General features: G+C 42.8%; 1 protein-coding gene across 10 annotated transcripts in view; it reads left to right on the forward strand.

The window, feature by feature from the left end:
* synrg (synergin, gamma) overlaps positions 1-21,766 on the forward strand; it is a 36,569-nt gene that overhangs the window by 13,471 nt on the left and 1,332 nt on the right. For 5 of the 10 annotated variants that reach the window (XM_071914604.2, XM_071914606.2, XM_078284069.1 and 2 more), the window contains 13 exons: positions 358-609; positions 696-835; positions 2,317-2,432; positions 2,829-2,891; positions 5,923-6,906; positions 11,555-12,106; positions 13,211-13,374; positions 13,561-13,614; positions 14,212-14,308; positions 14,958-15,106; positions 16,011-16,121; positions 16,241-16,279; positions 18,775-18,807. In XM_071914604.2, coding sequence (XP_071770705.2) covers positions 358-609; positions 696-835; positions 2,317-2,432; positions 2,829-2,891; positions 5,923-6,906; positions 11,555-12,106; positions 13,211-13,374; positions 13,561-13,614; positions 14,212-14,308; positions 14,958-15,106; positions 16,011-16,121; positions 16,241-16,279; positions 18,775-18,807 — 2,754 coding nt within the window. Of the gene's footprint in view, positions 1-357; positions 610-695; positions 836-2,316; positions 2,433-2,828; positions 2,892-5,922; positions 6,907-7,518; positions 7,695-11,554; positions 12,107-13,210; positions 13,375-13,560; positions 13,615-14,211; positions 14,309-14,957; positions 15,107-16,010; positions 16,122-16,240; positions 16,280-18,774; positions 18,808-21,766 lie in introns of those variants that run through there. The other 5 variants (XM_071914607.2, XM_071914608.2, XM_071914609.2 and 2 more) reach the window with 3 other exon arrangements.

Here is a 21,766-nt window from a genome sequence, read left to right on the forward strand (position 1 = left end):
TTTTGTGTGGTGGAAAAAATGCTGAATCTGCCAGTGACATCTGTTAAAATGGAACTTGACTTCATTGAATAATTTATATGCAAACATCACAGTCTTTTTCCTAGTGGACCGAATAGATGATTACATTGGATAAAATAGGGTCAGTATACCCATGATGTCCTGATACCCTTGAATTATGATTAAACAGCTTTTGGCAGAAGAGCGTGTTCACTAAGGCTGCCTAATGAACCATTAAAATTTGACAAGTCAGTTGCATCAGAACCTGTGTTTTTATGTGCAGCTTTTTAACAAATGATACCTGAGAGTCGATGACAGTATATTGAAAGTCAGTGTTACATCCTTTTTCCTCTGTTTCAGAGTGGGCTCCCAGCAATGAATGTGGAAATCCTGAGTCAGTTCCCTTCTCCGCCAGTGCCCAACCTACCTGCCCTGGCCATAGCCATGGCCCCGGTCATGCCCCAACACCAGCAGCCCATGATGACCCAGCCCCCGGTTCCCGTCTCCATGGCCATGCCCACACCAGCACCACCAGTCATGGGCATGACACCTGCAGCTCCGGCTCAAGCACTCCCGAACACCAATTTCATCACCAATTTCCCCCCAGTACAGGTAACATAACCAAGCTTTCACTTCTGTCATTTGCTGTACATCATAAGTCTCATCTTTGGACAATCACTAAGACATTCTTGACTTAGGGAACCAAAGCCGATGACGATGATTTCCAGGACTTCCAGGAGGCTCCCAAGCCAGGAGCGGGAGACCAGGCCTTCACAGACTTCCAGGGGGAGTCAGGTGGAAGCTTCCCCGCCACCATCGCACCTCAGCACCAGAACAGGTACAGGCTGACACCGAGAGACTTGGAGCACAGTGAAGATGTTGAGTTTATAATGAAAGAAATATGCAGTTTCAGGATCCTGAATTGTCTTTCTATCTTTATTGTTCTTCTACATTTGGAGAGAATAATATGTAAAGAGTATTGCGGTGATGAGGGTCTGACATTCAGCACTCGGTGGTTATTTATAGTTTAGTCATTCTGCATAATATTAGTGTCTCCTGCGTTGTCTGTCTTGGGAACCGTACAATCATACACAGTCTCTTAATAGCTTGTAATAGCCTCCCCTGCATAACAATGACTCGGGGTCATCTCTTAATGAATTCATTTCAGTGGACAGTAGATAAGCTCATTTCTTTATATTACTTTTTGAAGCCCATGTGGAGAGTCTGTCGTGTCTCAGAGAGAGGGAGCTGAAAGGCAATTATCTTCTGAAAGACAAAGAGAACGCAGAACTAAAGTATCTCACATCTGAGTGGCGTAGTCTTTACAATTCCTTCCCCTGTCTCCCCCACAAAAAAAAAAATACAATTCTGACTGTTTCAGCAATGTAACGAGAATCCCCCACAGTCTAAGATCGCTGTCTAATTAAAAGTAAGACTGAAAAGCCCATGTTGGGTAGTCAGCCAGAATTGGCAGGCATAACTTATTGTCAGTTGTCTGGCAGAGAAAAGGCTTTGAGGAAGATGATATTAGCTGGAAAGCAGGGTCTCTTGTTCCTTCTTCTTGGTTTTTGATTCCTTTATGTTATCGGATCAGCCCCGGCCGTTTGCATTGTAAAGCTCTGCAGGATCTTTATACAAGCATACATTCTTGCATTCTTGGATGTCAAAAGCATACAGAAAGAAGAGACAGAATGAGAATATTTTCTGTCTGTATCAGATGCATAGTTAACATTTTTCATACACAGTGAGCTCCATAAGAATGTGGACAGTAACGCATTTAGGGAGGTTTGAGGTTTTGGATGGGATATGGCACAATGACCATATAAAGGTGCAGAGGGTCAGCTATTATTTGAGCATTTTTTCAGCAATATTTCAGAAGAACTGTCAAGGAACTACAGACGTTTTTGTAAATGGTCCTTCCATTTAATCTCACAGGAGCATTAGAACATATCGCTAATGGTCATTACAACATTTAATTTGCCTGTGATACGTTTATTGAAAAATTATCTACTTATATTTTCTCTAATTCAGCCCAAATTCTTTTGGCACACCAAAATGGTGAGACAAGGTATATAAAGCAGTGATATGAATAAAAGGACCCTCAACTGTCTGGGCTTCAGTCTCATAGTCACCATAATGGTCGGGCCTGCAAATTGGCAGAAGAGGGAGGCAAAAGCTTTAACAACGAAATCTGTCACTGTCCAAACTTTTGGAGCTCAGTGTAAGTGTTCAATCAGCTCAGGCAGCTTATGGGGATTAAACTCTAGTATTGAACCCCACTCTCCCTGCTGACTGACTATAGCTATTGTGTCCCTGCAGTGCACCTGCCATGCTGACTCCAGTGTCTGGTTCCTCCTCCTCCTCCTCGGATAAGTACGCCGTCTTCAAGCAGCTCTCTGTGGATCAGCCTGCAGAGCCCGCACCCCCCGCATCAGGTACCTCCTATACCTCACATACATGGGGTGTACGAAATATTAGGAACAATGTCTGCTCTTTCCATTAAATGCTCCAGCCAGGTAAATCCTGGTGAAAACAATGATCCCATATTGTTTTCACACGTTAAATCCACTTCAGTCTTGAATGGGAGGTTAAATAACGATTTCCAAGAGAAGTTAGATGCAGACTGTGCAAATGAGGGTGCCACTCAATATTAGGAAGATGTTCTTAATTATTTATAGTATCAGTGTATGTATCCTTGGACATTACAGAGTATTTTGCCTCTCTGCTGTAGAAAATCTTGTAGGAAAATACTTGCCTGCCTGTCAAATGTGTTGTACTTTGCTGTCCATACTTAGCCCAGTGGATTTGTTTGTTTCTTTGTTCCAATCCAGATTTTGGAGACAAATACAGCGTGTTCAGACAGCTTGAGCAACCAGCTGACAAGAAACCAGTCGGTAAGAAACTCGCCCTCCCCCTTGCTGCTTTGGATGTGGTCACACATGCTCTCTCTCTCTTTTTCTCTCTATCTCTATCTTTCTCTCTCTCTCTGTCTCGCTCTCTCTTACACACACACACACACCCATGCACACGCTTGCTTTCTGCCTCTCTCTCACTCTCTCTCTCTCTCTCTCTCTCTCTATCTCTCGCTCTCACACACACATACGTACACTTAGCAAATACATTGTCCTTTTTTACTTCTCTGTTCCCTAGCCAAATCCCCTTGGCCTCTCCGCCAAATGACAAAGAGGACATAGTGGGCTCTGAGATGGTCCCTGTAAGCAACAGATGGCTAGAGGACGGGAAAGACCTTCACGAACAATATCGCAGCCACCTCTGTTGTCATTTTGGTTTTAATTGGTAGAGAAGAGAGTGAAATTAGCGTTACATTCCCTCAAATTAAACATCGTATTATGGATATGGCTATCGATTAGAGGTCAATACAATGCAGTGTGACTATCTTGCCATGTTTACACTGTATCTGCAAAAGCTTTTTTTTTTTGTTTTGCAAGCTTTCAATATTGATGTAGGTATGTTTCCTGCCCCTGTTTCACTAGAACAGTTTCCGATGGGGACAGCTCTTACAACTCCAGTAAGTCTTGCTTTGCGGTGACCTTTCCTTGGCACTGTCAGGCTCCATCTCCTTAATGAGCCCATTAGTTTTCTCTTTTCTACCGTACAGCAGCAGTGTGAACAGATTCTTGATTTTAGCCCATGCATATATTATACCATAGTGGTTTAGCAGTCACCGGGCCTCAAGAAAACAAACTCACCTTCTTCCAGTGTGATTTTCCATAGCTATCTCATGTTTCAAAAATTGTGTGGTTTGAGACAACTTTTTACCACTGCTAAGAGTTGAAAGTCTTACACAAAATATCCATCTTAACTAGTAATTTAATTTACTATTGAGTCTGAAAATCTAATTTCTCTTAAAACAAATTTAAAAGAAATTGAGAATTTTTAAAATTTTTACAAATCCTCTGTTTTCAAGAATTTCTTAAATCAGGCATCTTTTGCAAACAAGACAAGCATCAACATCTAGATCCTTCTATATCTGCTGAAATCACTAAGACTATGTTCAGATGTTCAGACAGGCAGCTCATATTCAATTTTTTGGCATATCTGATACGAGTTAGATAAGTTTTCTCATGTGTGAATGGAAACAAAAACACATGGGATCTGATCTTTTAAAATCTGATACAAGCCACTTTCATATGTGGTTTGAATTGCGATCGCATTTGTGGATATGTGAGTTAGTTTGAGTGCTGTGATCAGATTCAGTGTTTTGAATGTTTTGAAAACATGATTACATGATTACGGCTTAAAATTGGCATTCTCTTCTTTACTGGGAGTACTATGTAGTATTTAGACAGCGTTTGTTTCAAAATAGTTACTTTAAAAAACAACTAAGACAAGGGAAAAATATCTCATAACGTGATAAAAGCAATGGAAAACGATCTAACCCAACACTAATCTGCTCTATTAGCCAACTTCAACACAACAACTCAGAATCAACAATTATTATGCTCCTTGCTCACCGCTATTATCTAGTGGTGAGCGAAAAAACTGTGCCTTTAAATATCATTAATGAAATTAATATTATTCAAGGTCCCCACGGGTCCTTGAAATCCTTGAAAGTTTGTGAATTTGAGGAAAAAAAAATCAAGGCCTTGAAATTTTTTGAAAATAGACATGGGTCATTGAAAGTGCTTGAATTTATATATTTGTGTTAGAGAAGGCAAGAGACCACATAGTCTGCCATCACTGTAACACAGCACAGTTGAGAAGTGTTCACACATTCAAGCCTCTCTCTCTTTTTAATTGTTGTCTGTGAGCTTCTGTAAAGCCTGCTAGTTCTCATTATAAAAATTCTCAGTGTTGTAACAGTAATTAACCTTGCTCCGTGTCTCAAACTATGCCGTTTTGGGTCCTTGAATTTGAGGGAATTGAGCCTGAAAAGTCCTTGAAAAGTCCTTGAATTTGATGTTTAAGAAGGTGTGGGAACCCTGATTATTAATTAACATTCATTAATAAAAATGAGTATAACCTCTCTTCACAGCTTAATGTAGGCCTACCTCATCAAACGTAACACCATGAAATGAGCTGGCCCTCATCCCACAAAAACTCAATTGACTACCACCGCAATTACAATTAATGCATACAATAAATAACTCCTCACCTAGACAGATGTTTGATTAGTCAAAATAATATGTCATACGGTATCTTTATCATGAAAGCCTTAAAGAGTTAGAAAAAATACAACCTCTTGTCAATCAGTAGTCATGATGTTATCCAAGACTATAAACAAATGTCTTGTAACATCTTTCTGCTCCAAAAGCTTTGTTGTCTCAATAAGTGGTGTTGCTAAAAGATTACAGGTGTTTTCTGTATCCAGGACTGTCACAGTAAAATGCTTACGCTTGTTGTTACTTAATTTGCCAAGACATCCACAGCTGGCAAGGTGTTACTAGCGCTAAGCTAGGTTTCGCTTCTTGTTGAGATTAGTGGAGTGATCTGCCTTATTCTGCCTTGTTTCAAGATATTGACACTAAACAAAGTTATATATATATATGTACATTTTCACTTAAAGAAGAATACGATTTTATGATGGAATATGAGACTAAATTATGTTAAGATGGACATTTTTTGCAGAATGGCTTAATCATGTTCTATCCCAGTTTGGTCAGCTGCATGGTAGTGGGGATGTGTGTCTCTTTAGACAACGTTGCTTTGTTTGTGCAGTGATGTGTGCAAATCTTTGGACACTCTGCGGCCCAGGCAGCACATTTCACCCGAAGACTGGAAATTTACCATGAGCATTCACAATGTGACAGAGGCATAACTAATCCACCCCTCGCTTTTTTGTAGGATTGTGAAATGAGAAAATCCTGGCTGAGGCAACTGAGGCTATTTTGCCAATGTCCATTCTGTCTATCTGCCATGTTAAATGTTTTTTAATGGCCTTAAATTGTTCTGTTTGGTTCGCAGGGGAAGGATTCGCCGATTTCAAGTCTGTCAGCGCTGATGATGGCTTCACAGACTTTAAAACCGCCGACAGCATCTCTCCACTAGATCCTCCAGACCAGGCCAAGATCTTTCAGCCTCCTTTCCCTTCTGCTTTCCCTAACTCTCAGTCTCTACAGCAACTACCACAACAGCAGCAACAGCCAGCAGTCTCTCTTTCTCAGCCTAAAAACCCTCTTAACATGGCCGACCTGGACCTTTTCTCTTCTATGGCTCCCTCTGCCCCAGCCCCTGCCCCTGCCGAGACAAAACCCAGCACGTTCCCCTCTGTGTCTGTGCCCCCCTCTCTCGTGCTCCTGCCAGGCGGAGCCAAGCCCCCAGGGGGAGGGACAGACGACTTTGGGGACTTTGCCCTGTTTGGCTCCTCCTCTGATGCCGCCCAAGGTCCAGCAGTGGGAGGGGCCACGGCAGCACCTCAGGACGACTTTGCAGACTTCATGGCGTTTGGCAGCTCCGGAGGGGAGCCCAAAGGCGAGGGCAGTGTAGGAGGGCGAGAGGGCACTGTGGCGGGGCGGGGGGAAACCTCCGCTCAGCAGCGACCTCAGCAGGGCTCGGACAAGTACGACGTATTCAAACAGCTGGAGGGAGGCCTGGCCTACGACGACGCCAAGGAGAGCGGCGGCGGCTCCTTCTCCTCCCTCAAGAGCGACACGGACGACTTTGCCGACTTCCAGTCCTCAAAGTTCTGCACGGCGCTCGGGGCCTCGGAAAAGAGCCTGGTGGACAAGGTGGCTGCCTTCAAACAGGCCAAGGAGGACTCCGCCTCTGTCAAGTCCCTAGACCTCCCATCCATCGGGGGGAGCAGTGTGGGGAAAGAGGACTCTGAGGACGCTCTCTCGGTGCAGCTGGACATGAAGCTGTCGGACATGGGCGGAGACCTGAAGCACGTGATGTCGGACAGCTCTCTGGATTTGCCGGGTCTCTCGGCCCACCAGCCCCCCGCTACAGGTGAGGAACTAGTGCGTTTGCTCTGGTGAGGCCCCATCCAGTCACACACACAACCAATCCCAAGGCCAACAGTGGCCTCTCCTCCTCAGTGCCCAGTTATGCCCACTAAACCAGGGGTCAAAGGGCAAGTAATGAGGTCCAAATTGAATTGAATTATGCTCAAACACTCAAGACAAACATAGCACTACATGAATAACATATCATATTAGATACATCATAACTTTCATTCCACATTTCATCATTCATCTCAATATATTTATTTATTTATTTGTTTATTTATCTATTTATTTATTTGATTGCTTCGTTCCTTTCTCCCTCCCTTCGTTCCTTTCCATAGTTCCCTCACTCCCTCCCTGCACATATTCGTTTAATTGTTATTATGAGTGACATATGTATTTGTGTATTTTATCACAGACCGAAAGGACAGGTCCTGGCCCATGCCTCTATTTATTCAGAAATGATGAGCGCCTCGCGTGGCTATGATGGCAGTCATAGTTCATTTACGAGGTCCCGGCTACTGTCTGTGTGGCTCGGATAAGCTCCCTGTTTGTCGTGTCTGTGCTGCCATAGCAGACATCGCTCTTCCCCTCAGTGTACCTTTTGTCTCCACAGGGCCGATTGTGCGTGTTGTTGACATGTCGAGCGATGCGAATAAAAAGGTTGAATACAGATGAATGCAGGAGCCTGTTATGGTGATGAGCCTCTGCAGGAAGAAATCTTTGTTTATTCTGATCACAGGTTTCGCACAATAGGCTGCAGTTTACCAAAGGCATTATCTGAAAACCATGTTTCACCCTTTTAAACTGTTGAAATTTGGTTTGTGCTAAATGCATTACAAATCAAATAATTTTGATGAGCTGAAAATGAATTGTTACTGTAAATAGGAAACTTTCCATGCAACACAGAGAACAAGCTATTTCAAACTGGGGCAACGTGAATGTTTGTGACAAAAGGAGTTGAGATGTCAGGTACACTAAACAGTGTAGTTGGGTACAATACAAGTGTTAGGCTAGAGTGTCTGGGTGTGAGTGTGTGCTTTTCTGTTTGTCTGTCAGCTGTCACCAGCTATATTTCCCTGCAGTATTTTCAGAGTAGCCATGCAGTATTATTTGGATCAAATGGCCCACTAATTATGAGATGTTTAATTTCCATAATAATGTGTTGGCATTTTGTCCCCTACCTCACGTCCATGAAAGAGGAGCTAAAGTTTACCTTTAATACACTAAAGACGTACCTATTTTTGGGTCATTTATTAAAGGGGAATCTACCCAATTTCTGTAATATTCAGGCACTGTCCATATCAGCTCTCCCTCTCACTCTCCTCTCCAGTGGTCATCATTTATTCATCAAGCATCTCACCTTCCATGTCATGTCTCACGTTCCACAGCACACAATCGAGGCCGTTCCTTGTCGTAACGCAAGACAGCATTATGCTTTTTGTTAATACTCGTGCACCTAACTGTCTGCATGGGTAGCAGTTGTTTCTAAGCTTTAAGTATTTCAACATATCAGTTAATTATCAGTCGAACAAAATGGACACATGTATGTCATATCATTTCATCCAAGGAATTGATGATTACTTTTTCTTGTTCAGAAGAAATTATACATGTAAACATCCCCATTGCCTTATTTCAGTTTCTGTGCAATGGTAGAATTTTGTTTAAACAGAAACGGGCTCCTCTGTACCGAGACAACATGTTTAAACAACAGGAGCTGCAGCAAAACGGTTAGGCTACTGTTGATAGGACGGCGGCGCCCGGTCTAGCATTGATACATTCCGAAGAAGCTTTTACGCTACAGTAATCGCTGCTCCACGTTTTTTCCTCTCACCCTTGTTTATCCAGTGTTGTTGTTCTTGGAGAGCTCTAGGTTCAACCTGTTGAGAAAGTGTAGCAGGCCGAGCAGTTTGAGCACCTCACCATGCTTGCACTATGTTCCTGGACATGTACGTAGGCTAATCTTAAAGAGACAGTATTTCTTTTGTGAGGTTCCTTTTGAGTCAGGAGCACAGAAGGAATCCAATTTTTTATTTATATTTTTATTTTTTACCATTATATGTGGTATTCCAGCATGAATTATCATGTGTGGGTCTACGGCCTGGCTCTCTGAGAACATATTGAATTTAGTATTACCCTTCCTGCCTTGCTTTTTGCTGCAGTGTGCCTGCCTTTTCAATTTGTGAAATTGACAAGAACATATTATAGGATGCCATTTTATGCATAACAGTATTGCAAGTTGTTTTTATCCAAGAAAAAAAAATGTATACATACAGATTTAATAGTGTATTTTTATTACAGGAATATGAGCTCTTATTTTGAGACTAGACGGACTCCTTGATCTTGTTGTGATTTGTCAACTATGTAAATTAAATGTAGCCTATTTAGTAAGATTAAAATGTTCATTAAAATATTTTAGGTTAAGATTCAGAAGTAAACATTGTTGTCTTGAGTAATACTGATGTGCTATTATTTAGGGGATCATAAGAGTTTGTGCGCATTAGCCTGCTATGACAAACAATCACTGTAGCAAGAGAAAAAGGATACTGTCTCTTTAAATCTGTTTAGCATCTGTGATTGGACATAATCAAGGCCCTTTCTACTATGTCAGGTGTAAGGATAGTCCTCTTTGTTTTTCTGTAACCCTTTGAGTGCTTGAGCAAGATCACTTAATATGTTTACATTCAGATTAATGGATCTCTGTGATCTCCTGTCCATATTTCGGCAATAGAATGTATACTATAATGAGTACGGGTCCAAATAAATACCATGGCTTAGTTGTATGGTATAACACTGGACTGAAAATACCTTATTTCTTAATAGACTAATTGCAAAAGATGGCAGCCTCTTGAACTGTGACTCTTCAGTTGTCGCTGCCCCTCCCACAGTGCAGTGTGCACACAGCATTTCCAAACAAGCATTGATTTTTGGATGCTTTACTGACTTTACCCTGTGGGGCGGGTAATGATGTCACTCCAGGTTGCCACCATCTTCATGCACCCTGTCCAATCAGTCATATTGCAGAGAATCCCTCAGGTCCTCAAAGGGTTAATGCATCCTGCCTTGAGCTTGTTCTTTGAAATTATCTTTTCAACCTGGCTTTTCAACTGTTCTGTATTCAATTCTCTTCCAAAAACCTGTTGCTTTACGTCCTAATAGTAAAACATAAAGTGTGTCATCTCCCCAGAATTACTGATTTTAGTCTGTGAATGTGCCTTCTCATTCTGGTTTCTGCTTCTATATTCTCGGATTATCTTTGTTTTACCTTTTCGCTGTTTGTTTTCTTCCTTTTTTTCTGACTCTGCATGCCCTTGTATTCTAAATGATTGAAATCTAATTTTACAAGTGTTAGTTTGACAAACCTCTTGTAATGATAGACCTCTTTCACAGTATTTTGTGACCTTTCTCTCTTTCTCTCTCTACTCATGTTGTCGTAATAAATATTACTATTGGTATTGCTGAAATGCGTACCGTCTTATTTTCTCCTTTCCTTACCCTGAGAGGCCATATAATGATCTAGTGACAGCACTAGGTCCTTGTCAATTTCACAAATTGCTTTTTGAAACTGAGGATTCTGTCAAGCAATATGATAAGTGGGGTTCACCTGTGTCAGCAAGTTCATTTTGTGTGTGTGTGTGAGAGAGAGAAAGAATGGGAGAGACACCTGATTATTTGAGTGTTTACAAATGTGTATACGTTGTGCAAGTTTGTCAGTTACCATTAGTCATAAAGTAACGTAGAAATCCATCCCAAACTGCGTTCTGTATACACAACACAGTTCTAGAAACACAGAATTGATGTAAAAACAGAAATTATCTTTTATTGACATTGTTAGTGCAGCATGTCATGAAACAAAGCCTTCAAGTTGCATTTGGGTTCAGAGACCTACTGCCATTATTGTTAGCAAAGCTGTTTGCCACTAATGAGTACACTACATGTTGTCACACAGCCACAGTAGAGGAAAGGTCCACGACAAAATTTTGTGTTAGTGCTTGATGTGTCTCAGTAAGCTGGCAGTAATTTCCTTCTCACAAACAACACGCCGCACAGACATCACAACAACTTGTTTTCCCTTTCGGGAGATAATTTACTGAACTGAGTTCTCAAAGAAATAGGTTGGAAGAAGCAGTACAAGTCCAATATGTATTACTGTTACAACAATAAGAATTGGTCAGTTGCTAGTATGAATATGGAACATGCACCATCATGAAGTGCTGGGTATCTTAACAGTGGAAGCAACAAAAATGTCTGTGATTGACAGTTTATTGTAGAATTTGTTGTGAGTTCAAGCCAGTCCTCACAGCTTGAAGTGCAGAATATGGAAGGGGGGGTGGTCCTTTAAAATATATCTGATCTCATTGTTCCTTGTTGTTTACCACCATTGACTACACGCCATGGCATAGATGATGCTGTGATGCTGCAGGTGCCCTGCATTCAGCTCAACACAGGATTATAGAATCCCTGAGTTTTACATAGGCCAAATTGCCACTGCAGGAAACCTGATTTCACTTGCACTGTAGATATGTCACATTTCGATACTGTAGTTTGACAGAAACCTTGCTGCCTTGTCAAGGCTCATTAGTCTAGCACCTGTCATGTCAGCATCTATGCTATTCCTAGGAACCACTGGTATGTTTGTGTTGTCATTACAGAAGGAGACGACATGAAATTTGACCCCTTTGGAACATCAGCCCTCAGCAGCCTGGCCAGCTATGACTGGTCAGACAGGGAGGAATGTCTGCCTGGCGAGGCCAGGAAGCCGCAGGGCCTGGAAGCGGCTGCTCTTCCCTCTTTAGCCCCCACCCACAGGAAGGAGCTGTCCTTTGGTAGCACCGAAAATATCACCAACACCTCCGTAGCCAAGATCACCACCTCCTTCCCTACTGAGGACGGCTCATCGGCAGACGACAAGTTCGAAGCCTTCGCTGACTTCGGCTCCAGTGAGCAGGGCGGTGGTGACGACGACGACGACTTCGGGGACTTTGCGAGTACTGTTTCTGAGAAGTCCGACTCACCAGCCGCCACCGCTGAGGCGGGCTCCGAGGGCAACCAGAGCGAGGCCTCTGATGAGTTCGGGGCCTTCCAGGCCGATAAGCCCAAGTTTGGCAAGTCTGACTTCCTCAAGGCCAGCTCTCAGGCCAAAGTCAAGTCCAGTGAGGAGATGATCAAGAACGAACTGGCAACCTTTGATTTGTCCGTTCAAGGTGAGTCAAAATCTTCCAGCTCATGTTGAATGTTTTTTTTGTTCAGCATCAATCACTTGGGATGTTTTTCTTCTATTCTCTTACTAAATGTGATGTTAAAATCTCAACTGCGTTCGGTCACCACGTTTTTAATTATAATTTTGATGCAGCTGAGCAATTCTAAGCCACTGGCCCTAATGTGGCATTGCAACACTCTCCTTATCACTCGCCTCAGACTGTGGAGCATCTGCGCCCACCCCACCCCCACATGATAGCTCCATCAGATCTGCAGTAAAGCTGTCAGACATTAGATGGCAGTGTTGTGATTACGGCCCTGTTCCAATGGCTGACTGGTGAGATGGATTAGCACAGGCCAGAAAATCCATGAGCAGAAATTAACCGTATCCACTTAAAGGCTGTTCATTTTTTAACTGCTGTTTGCTGGTTTTATGTTCCCCGAATAATTTATTAGCATTTCCTCCAGTGTGATAAAAGCTCATTTGCCTCATAGATTTTTCTCCCTGTGCTGGATGTAATTTGTGTGAATAAGAGGGCTTTACTTATTCCTCTCTACTCATTGGGATGGTAACCTGATCATAGTGGGGCTTTGGGGTTATGTGGGGGGTCGGGGTGGATTAGAGCCGTCGTGGTGTGGATGATGCATGTCTGCATGGGGGGTGGAGGGGTAGGGGGTAGATTACCTGTCTCTGTCTAACACACACACACACATACACACACTTACTCACTGTTCCCCCAGTGGAATAGTCTGGGTTTAGCATGTGTATGCGCCCGTGTTTGTTGTGATACCCTGCCAGGATTTGTTCGCGTCTGTGAGTCCCTATGAATTATTCATACCTGCATTGCTGTGCCACTGTTTTGTACATAATTATTGTTTGCCGCAAATTAAGTATTTGTTTATGCCATCCTTGTCCGGGAGGAATTAGCCACAACAGAATGGAAGTATAAAAGCCCTTAGTTACATGATGGCAAACAAACAGGTGCATATCTCAAAATGAGTCACCACCATGGGTTGTTGAATTGATATATAACGGAAATTTTGTCTTCAATTTTGTGTTTGTGGTTCTCTCTAACATTATTACTTTCTCTCTCCTGTCCTTGCCTCAGGCTCCCACAAGCGCAGCCACAGTTTGGGTGAGAAGGAGATTGGGCGTTCGCCCCCGTCCCCGGCTCCAGAGCAGCCCTTCAGAGACCGGTCCAACACCCTGAGTGAGAAGCCCGCCTTGCCCGTCATCAGAGACAAGTACAAGGACCTGACTGGGGAGGTGGAGGTGAGGCCGCCCAGCACTGCTTGTCACAGCCATGCTAACTGCACCACCTGTTAGCGCTGTCATTAAGCACCAGATGTTCTGTACAGGGATATTAGCACGATGCTGAGGCCTCTTAAAGCTGTGGATTACAGCTCCTCCAATTTTCCTTTGTATTCCTTTGAGTGACTCTCTGGTTTGTTGTTTCAGGAGAGCGAACGCTACGCATATGAGTGGCAGAGGTGTTTGGAAAGTGCTCTGGAGGTGCGTTTCTGTTTCCTAACAGTGTCTTACACTGCTCCATGGTGTGATTGTTAATTGAGACAGTGACCTGTGCTAATGAAGTGTGTAAACAATGCTAGGAAAAGCGCTATACATAATATTAAATACCAGTTAGAATAATAAAGATAACCTAAAGGCACACTTGGAGAGCACAAACTTTCGCCAACGCTGAACCATTCTCCAACTTTCTGTTAACACCCAAAGACCTATCATATACATTTTCAGATAAATTCATTTCCTGACCCTGCAAACATATCCTTAGGATTTGGAATCAAGTCTCTATCTCTGTTAGTTTCATAGTTATGGCTAAATGGATAATGGGCTAATGGTAGAAATCCCAGATCCAGATCACCACCAAAAACCTTTGCCCAAAGGCAGTCTCTCCACCAGATTTCGTAGAAATCCATTCATAGGTTTTTGAGATATCCTGCTGACAGACAGAGAGACAAACAAATTAGCATAGATGAAAACATAACCTTTCTGGCGGAGGTAATAATGATGAAAATGTTAGCAGCAATGATAATGATGATTATGATTAGGATAACAATAATATCTATGACTTATGCTGTCCATGTTAAGGTCATCACCAAAGCTAACAACACCCTGAATGGCATCAGCAGCTCCTCCGTCTGCACTGAGGTCATCCAGTCTGCTCAGGGCATGGAGTACCTGCTGGGTGAGGAATCACACACTCACACTATCATGCATAAATCACCCCCCGCACACACACACATACACACACACACACTCACCACTAGTATAGTGAGGTTGAGAGCCCGTAAACAAGACACCACTCACTGTATAGTGGGATCAAGAGCCTCTTAAACTAGGCACACTGTCTTCTCCCAGAACCCCATATGTAGTCTTATACCCTCTGAAGGACAAAGGGAGTGAGAAGGAAAGATTAAATCAGCTCTGGTTGGCTGTGGATGCCAGCCCACATGTGATGGCTTATCTCTGCCTGGCCTGACAAGGTCCTGCTCCCTCATTGTTTTTTTCTGCTTTTAATGAGCTGTGAGTGGCAAACATGTCATAGTGAGGGACCGAAAACACAGTGTGCCTCTGCGACTCCCTTGAAAATAAAGCATAAAACGTCATAAAAAATATGTGTGTGCCGTGTTTTGTAGAAAAAAGATGCTTCGCAGTCAAAAAGATACAAACCTTTTATTGTTTTTTTATAAATGCAGAAGAGACATCATGCACAAACATTTTGGCTAGTGCCTTCTTCAATGTGCAGGCTCAGGCTGTGGTGTGTTTTGTGATTTTGTTGTTTGTTTGTGTGTGTGTGTGTGTGCACGCGTGTGTGCGCGTGTTTCCTCTGGCAGGTGTGGTGGAAGTGTATCGCGTGACCAGGCGCGTGGAGCTGGGCATCAAGGCAACGGCTGTGTGCTCAGAGAAGCTCCAGCAGCTGCTGAAGGACATCAGCCGCGTGTGGAACAACCTCATGGGCTTCATGTCCTTGGCCAACCTGGCGGTGAGACGCACGCACGCACACACACACACACACACACACACACAAACGTGCCAGTGCACAGGACTATATACAGCTTAGAAACACAGGAGGAAACACACGTACGCACACAAAAAAAACACAGATTTACGTAAGCAGCTGCTCATTCAGCCTTCTATTATCATCCAAACATGTTTACACTCTGAATGTACAGGTATACAAATACACACAATGACAAGGCATTGTAAGTAAATGCACAGTAACTGGGCTACCAATAACATAGTGAAAATGTTAGTGAATCCAGTATTGTCAGTCCATTACGTTAAATCAATGATCCATTGATTTGGTGTTAGTGTTGTTGCTGTTGCCTTTTCATAGGGTAGCGTCTGGATCAACAGGGATGACAAGTACTGTATAGATTTATTTTTCCGGCTGTCTGCTAGTGCATGTAAAACAGAAGCTGAGAGGAGAAGGACGGTCCTTATCCCCAGAGCCAGCCAAAGGAAGAATATTGCTTCTCAAATGCCAGAAGATAATACTGACAGGGTATCAAGACGAGGGAGTGAGGGGGAAGGAGGGAGGGAGAGAGAGAGAATGATATGGACATTATTTTTAATTGAAACATTGCAGATAGCGTTTTTTTTCTTCAGTCACTGCTGAAGAACAATTGCAAAGTTTTTATGAGTTTTTACCCCACATGGTTGATGTAGAGCAGAGTTGTTTGGGAAAAGTTGATGATGCATGGAGATGTTTATTGTAAGCAACGCTGTTCTCACTGCTCTTTATTATAAGAATAGTAATGACTACATTTTGCCCTGCAGCTGGAAGTAACGTGTACCTGTGTGTGTGTGTGTGTGTGTGTGTGTGTGTGTGTGTGTGTGTGTGTGTGTGTGTTTGTGCATTTATGTCTGTGTGTCGGTCTGTGTAGCCTGATGAAAGCTCCCTCGACTTCTCCTCCTGTATTCTGAGGCACGGCATCAAGAATGCCAAGGAGCTGGCTTGTGGCGTGTGCCTGCTCAATGTCGACTCCCGCAGCAAGGTTTGTGCACGTACACACACACATAGAATGCCTCTTATTGGATACATTTTTACATAAATGTTATGTTCATCCACAGCGGATAACAACTGACATTTCTTTGACTTTGAAACGCTTTGCAGAACAAAGAAGAAAGCGCTATTGGACGTCTGTTTAAACGAGTATGAGACAGTGAACTGTCAACCAAATCTCATTCCACTCTCTCCTACTGGGGGCCTCAGGGGGCCTTTTCTCCACTTATAGACAGGCCCAGCAGGGGGCCAAAGTGACAGGATTCACTTCTCTCCGCTGCTCCTCTTTCACTGCCAACAACAGTTTTCTCTCTAGATGCATCAGAGATAGAAAGCATGAGCAAAACTTACGCTTCCAAATTTACAGGTGGATCAATTTCGGTCATCCTTGTTTGTAGGTTATTCATGGAAGCGTGATGAAGTAGCGATATACCGTTACGATACCATGGGCTCTGAAGAATAGGAGCGAGAGGAGAGGAGTGGAGTCGTCACTTTGGCAGCTCAGGTTGGGCTTTCGCACTCTGGGAACGGTTCTTCAGGGTCAAAGAGGTCTATACTTTGTCTTACTGAAAAGGTTTCTTTTTCTATTCCTCCACCTGATGGTTACCGCTCGCCTCACCACTTTGTGCTAACAACAATCCATGCCTTTACCTTTCCCTTCTATTTCTGATAACTATTCACCCCATTATTAACTCTGACTGGGGCGCGATGTGCAGAATTGCTGTATGTCAGCCGTTTGCCTGTGGTGGCTGTGATTTTCATTGGAGGGAGCCATTAATAGTATTCCTGGACCCTGCGGTTGAGAGGCCAAGATTGTGGCTTTGATTGTTTCCTATGTTCCCTATGTTGTTCAGCCAGAGACAGAAGGATGGTCCAGTCAAGATATGGCTGACTGAGAGGACTCTAGGCTCCGAGCAGATGTGGCTTACACATTAGTCATAAGCAGGGAGTACAGCTGATAATAGATCTGCTCTCTCTCTTTCTCTCTCTCTCTCTCTCTCTCTCTCTCTCTCTCTCTCTCTCTCTCTGTCTCTCTCTCTCCCCCTCCCTCCCTCATCCCTCACCTCTCACTCTTATGTGCGTAGAGCCAGGCTGAAATTAATGCAGTTTTATTTTGTCAGTGTGCCACTAGCATGAGATTAATAACCCGTCTTTTAATTACATTTTTGGCAGAGCCACACTGGCAAGAAAGCATAAAAGCCAAATGGAGAATAGCATCCCCTCGGAGTATAATGAAATGAAAGACAGCCTTTAGCTTTAGCAGACAGCACTGGTAGTGGTATTGTCCTTTAGTGAAGAGGCGGTGTTTTGTTTTCCAACCAGAGGTAACAGTTGGGTGGAGTTTGCGTGTGTGCCATCCAGCGGCATCAAAGGCATAATGAAATGTGCAAAATACTTGATAGCTGACAACATTACCGTCTGCTGTCTCTGTTTAATTCAGGCTATGAATTTTGACCTTTCCAGTGGTTCTCTGATGACCTGTCTTTAAAGTCTTTACATGTTTTTGCTGAGTAAAGAGGACAGAGAGAGAACAGAAAACAGTGTTGTCACATCCAGTCCGAACTGGAGTTATTGTCTTTCCCACAAAAGTTCTCAGTCTCACCATGTTGATGTTACACCAATATTCCTGGGAGGCTGTGGCTGTTTCGTCTTCTCTTGCATTCTCCTCTGTAGGTTACGAGGCAGGGATGGGCAACGGGCAGCAGCAAGATCTAATCTCAGTTCGTCACTCGAAGACAGCAGCCGTTATAAGCCCCGTCACGAGTGATACTTTTCGGCTAATGATGCTCCAGTATCTCTGCTAAATGATAAATGCTAATTTGGGCAATTACAGGGAGAAGCACCGGAAAGAATTTTCAGTCGAATAATTTAGCAATTCTGGCTATTTATATTAATGCTGGTTTCTGAAGTACCTCGAGGATTTGGATTGATTATTAAGTCTGTGTAATTTTGGCTTTTACTTGTTGTGGAAATAAGCCAGCAGTGCTAACAGTTTAACAAGTTTGTTAGACAGCTGGAGTCAAACTTTATGGGTTTAGTCTCGGAATATCTCCTCTAAATCTATCGCAGTTTGGAAATCTGCTGTAAAGTTGCCCATCGCTATCACAAGCACGCTTTAACATGACTTAGCAGGGTTCCTACACAAGTATGGAAAGTCTGGAAACATATTGGAAATAAATTTGACAATTCCAGGTCTTGAAAAGTTTGGGAATTGCACAAAATGTCTGGAAAAAATGGATCTTTCCCATCCATCCCGAAGAACATTGATGACACTTTTTATGTAGATGTAGACCCACTGTCATTTCACATATTGTGAAATTTGTTGCTCTAATGAATACTTCTCGGCTATAGACTGTGATGGTCTAGTTGACTGCCATATTGATCTGGTACTATCAGCGTACATCATAGTGAACACTGGCCGAAATCTTCAATTCCAATCAAGAAATTAAGGTCAATTCAAGAAAAAGTTTTGAATTTTGAAATGGAAAATGTGTAGGAGCCCTGGAGAGGTGGGGTGATATCTTGGTTTCTTCCATGTTTCAAAAAGGTGAGCTCTTTCCTGGTGCAACAACTGAACTGTATGTTGGCATGGTGTGCTTGGTATGTTGTATGTTAGAATATGCTGACACCTCTTGTGCTTACAGGCACTGGCTAAAGACAATGACAGGAAGTTAAGGGTAATTATGCATCATTTATTTTTAACGCTTTTCAAAATATTAGAAAATGTAGAATGGTGAACTTTAGCTTCAATGTAGTTTTGAATCTTGTTTAATTAAGTAGTGCTTCGGTAGGAATCTCTTTGTTTCCTAATAGAGGGCCCTAACCTTTAGATACAGCTGCAAAGGTCATAGTGAATTAGCAATACTGACCTTTGTATTATGTGACCAGCTGGCTTGAAAACAGGAATACTCAAATTCTTGTTTCACAGTAGTTGCGTGTGGCTACCTGTCCAAAAAAGCCTTGTAATGTACAGCACCTGTCTTTGCTGGGGCTGTTTTAACAGTTAGACTAAATTATCCTACATGCACTCTAATGAAGGAAAGGAGAAGGGGTGTGAGGGGAAAGAGTAGGTAGAGGTTTAAGAAGGAAAGGGAAAGAGAGGACTGCAGTGCAAGGAGGAGGTATTACAGTATGTCTTTGTGTAACTGCCCTTTCATTTTGCATCCCCTCTCTCCAGCATTGCCAGCTTTGGCAGTCTTAAGTGCAGGCTTGAGGAAACAAGTGGGATGAGGCACAAAAGAGCTACGAAACAATTCACTATGCTTGTGAAATCTGAGTGTGTGTGAGAAAAGCAGAGTGAAAATGTGTCGTTCAGTTTTTTGCGAGAGAAAGCCCTTCACCCGGTGTGCATCTGTGGTGCAGACTGCGTTTGGGCAGGTGGAGATGTATTTGACTTAATGGTGTGTTCTGGGTTTTTGTATGCAGTTGTTGCTTCATGCATGCGTCTCCCTCTCCCTCTGTGTGGGAGGCTATGATTCACCGCACATGACTCATTTCTCTTTCTAGCTTCATCTCCAGTATTTCACCAGGGATGCAAACTCTTAAAACTGCATAACACGCATTAGCATCTCCTTATCGCAAACGCAGAGCCACAGCTGGGCCCATTGAAAATGCAAGCTCACATCACAGCACTCCACTGGGGGTCAGATCGCCAAGTTCATTCTCTCAACAGCTATTTTCAGATCTTGTATGTGGGAGAGCCATTCAAGTTACCACAATAAGCTCGACAAAATGTGTCAAGAGAACATGCTATAAGCATAGTCCAGTTGATCTAAATAGAGCATTGACGCCAAAAGCAAATCCTATTTTTGAAGCAGCAGGTTTGACTGATCTCATTGTTTACCGTAGTGGAGTTGTACTGTATGTCACGCTTCTAACCCTGTCTTTTATTTCTAATTGTAGTTTAATAAATTAATTGTTATTCAGTTGATCGACATTTGCTCATACAGGGCATGGACATAATGATGGAAACGCTAACTTGTCCCACAACTCCTCCCTTAATGAAACTAATGGCTCTGTACTCATGTGGTTTGAATTTCCTGGCAGGACACTGATCAACACATGTTTGAAAGCAGAGGTTCTTCTGGCTAGGACCCAGTGAGCAATTTTGGTCTCTTTTCCCTGTGACTTTGGCTTATCAAAACATCTTGCTGTAAGGGGACCCATGAGAAACAGGCCTGTGATAAATTTTGGTCCCCAAATTCATAGTTTTACAAATACTGCCGCAGTTCAGTGCTATTTATGACTTGCATAATAAGATTGTCGTCATGCCTTGATGTGCGTCTTTCCTGATTGATTGACGTCATCAAGGAGGACAAAGCACTAAAGCACCAAGGTGTCTTTTAATGGCTTGAAAGACCTTGATAATGATTTGATATTAAAACATGGGCATCTTTCTATATGAGTCCAATTAAGTATCTGTTTTTGAGATTATGTAATGCATCTCATTCTGTTCAGTATAATTTTCTAATGCAACACTCGACCAATGCACTACTGGTCAATCACCACACTTCCCTCTGCAGCTGCTACCTCACTGCTATGCTGCTTGAACGTACTACAGAGCTACAGAGTATTGCATCTTGAATGCATGGATGTAGAGAGAAATGTGTATAGTCTAATTTTCATAGTTTGCCTCGCACTTTCTCTTTGCAATGTCTGTTTAAGGTCTCAGTAGGTCATTCCCCCAATGTCATGTTCAGTACATTTATTGTACTTTGCCAGTGAAGTGATGCGGATTCTGTCTCTCAGTTGTGTCCTCTGCCAATGTCATACAAAATATGGAGCAGAGTGTCTTGCCACCACAAGTCTCCAGAACAGCTTAAAAGTGTCACAGCATGCAGTACACTTGTGCCTTGAATTCAGAGACACAGCAGCATTCTTCCATGCATGCATCCTGATCATGTAATGCTTTGTTGAAGGTCTTTGGCGCCTTGTCAGAATCTCCCATAAACACTCATTTAGATTTAGATCTGGAACAAGAAGTTCATGGCATGTGGCTGGCATAATTGTCATGCTTTTCAAAGCTTGAAATGCGCGATTCAGATCTTGTGCATCTCTTGGATGGATTGAGATTTGCACTTTTGAGTTGTTCCTTGGTATGTTTTCTGTGTATACTGAGTTTGTATTTGCTTGCTTGAGTATTCAGTGGTTTTTTTGCAGAGCATGTAATACAAATGAGAAAGGAAAGTCTTTCCCAGTAGGTTTTGCATGTGTGCAAATCCATATGCATTTGTATCTCAAATTCTATTTTGCTTGAGGCTGCTTTTCTCATGCGCAGCTTCAAGGTTTGAGTGTACGTCAAGGGGCACATGCATAAAAGTTGAATTGCGTACCACTACGGTTGCTATTCAGTGAAGATCTGAATCACACCGTAAATGAACTTTTGCACCTTGTAGGCAGGCTACCCATACACTGGAGGACACTGCACACAAAGTAAATGCATTAATGGAAGGGATGGAGCTGATCACTCACAGTTGTTGTGTGTTTTAGCAAATTTTAGAGTTCAACAGCAGCCAGGAGAAGCACACATTACCATTACCGCACCACCAGAACCCTTGAGTGAGGAGGGATAAGATAATGGTCCCATTTGTTGTCCATGCCCTGTATATCTTTGCTTTTGTTTGCCCAAATGGGCTT

The sequence above is a fragment of the Centroberyx gerrardi genome, chromosome 6, assembly GCF_048128805.1.
Source record: "Centroberyx gerrardi isolate f3 chromosome 6, fCenGer3.hap1.cur.20231027, whole genome shotgun sequence".
Classification (NCBI taxonomy): Eukaryota; Metazoa; Chordata; class Actinopteri; order Beryciformes; family Berycidae; genus Centroberyx; species Centroberyx gerrardi.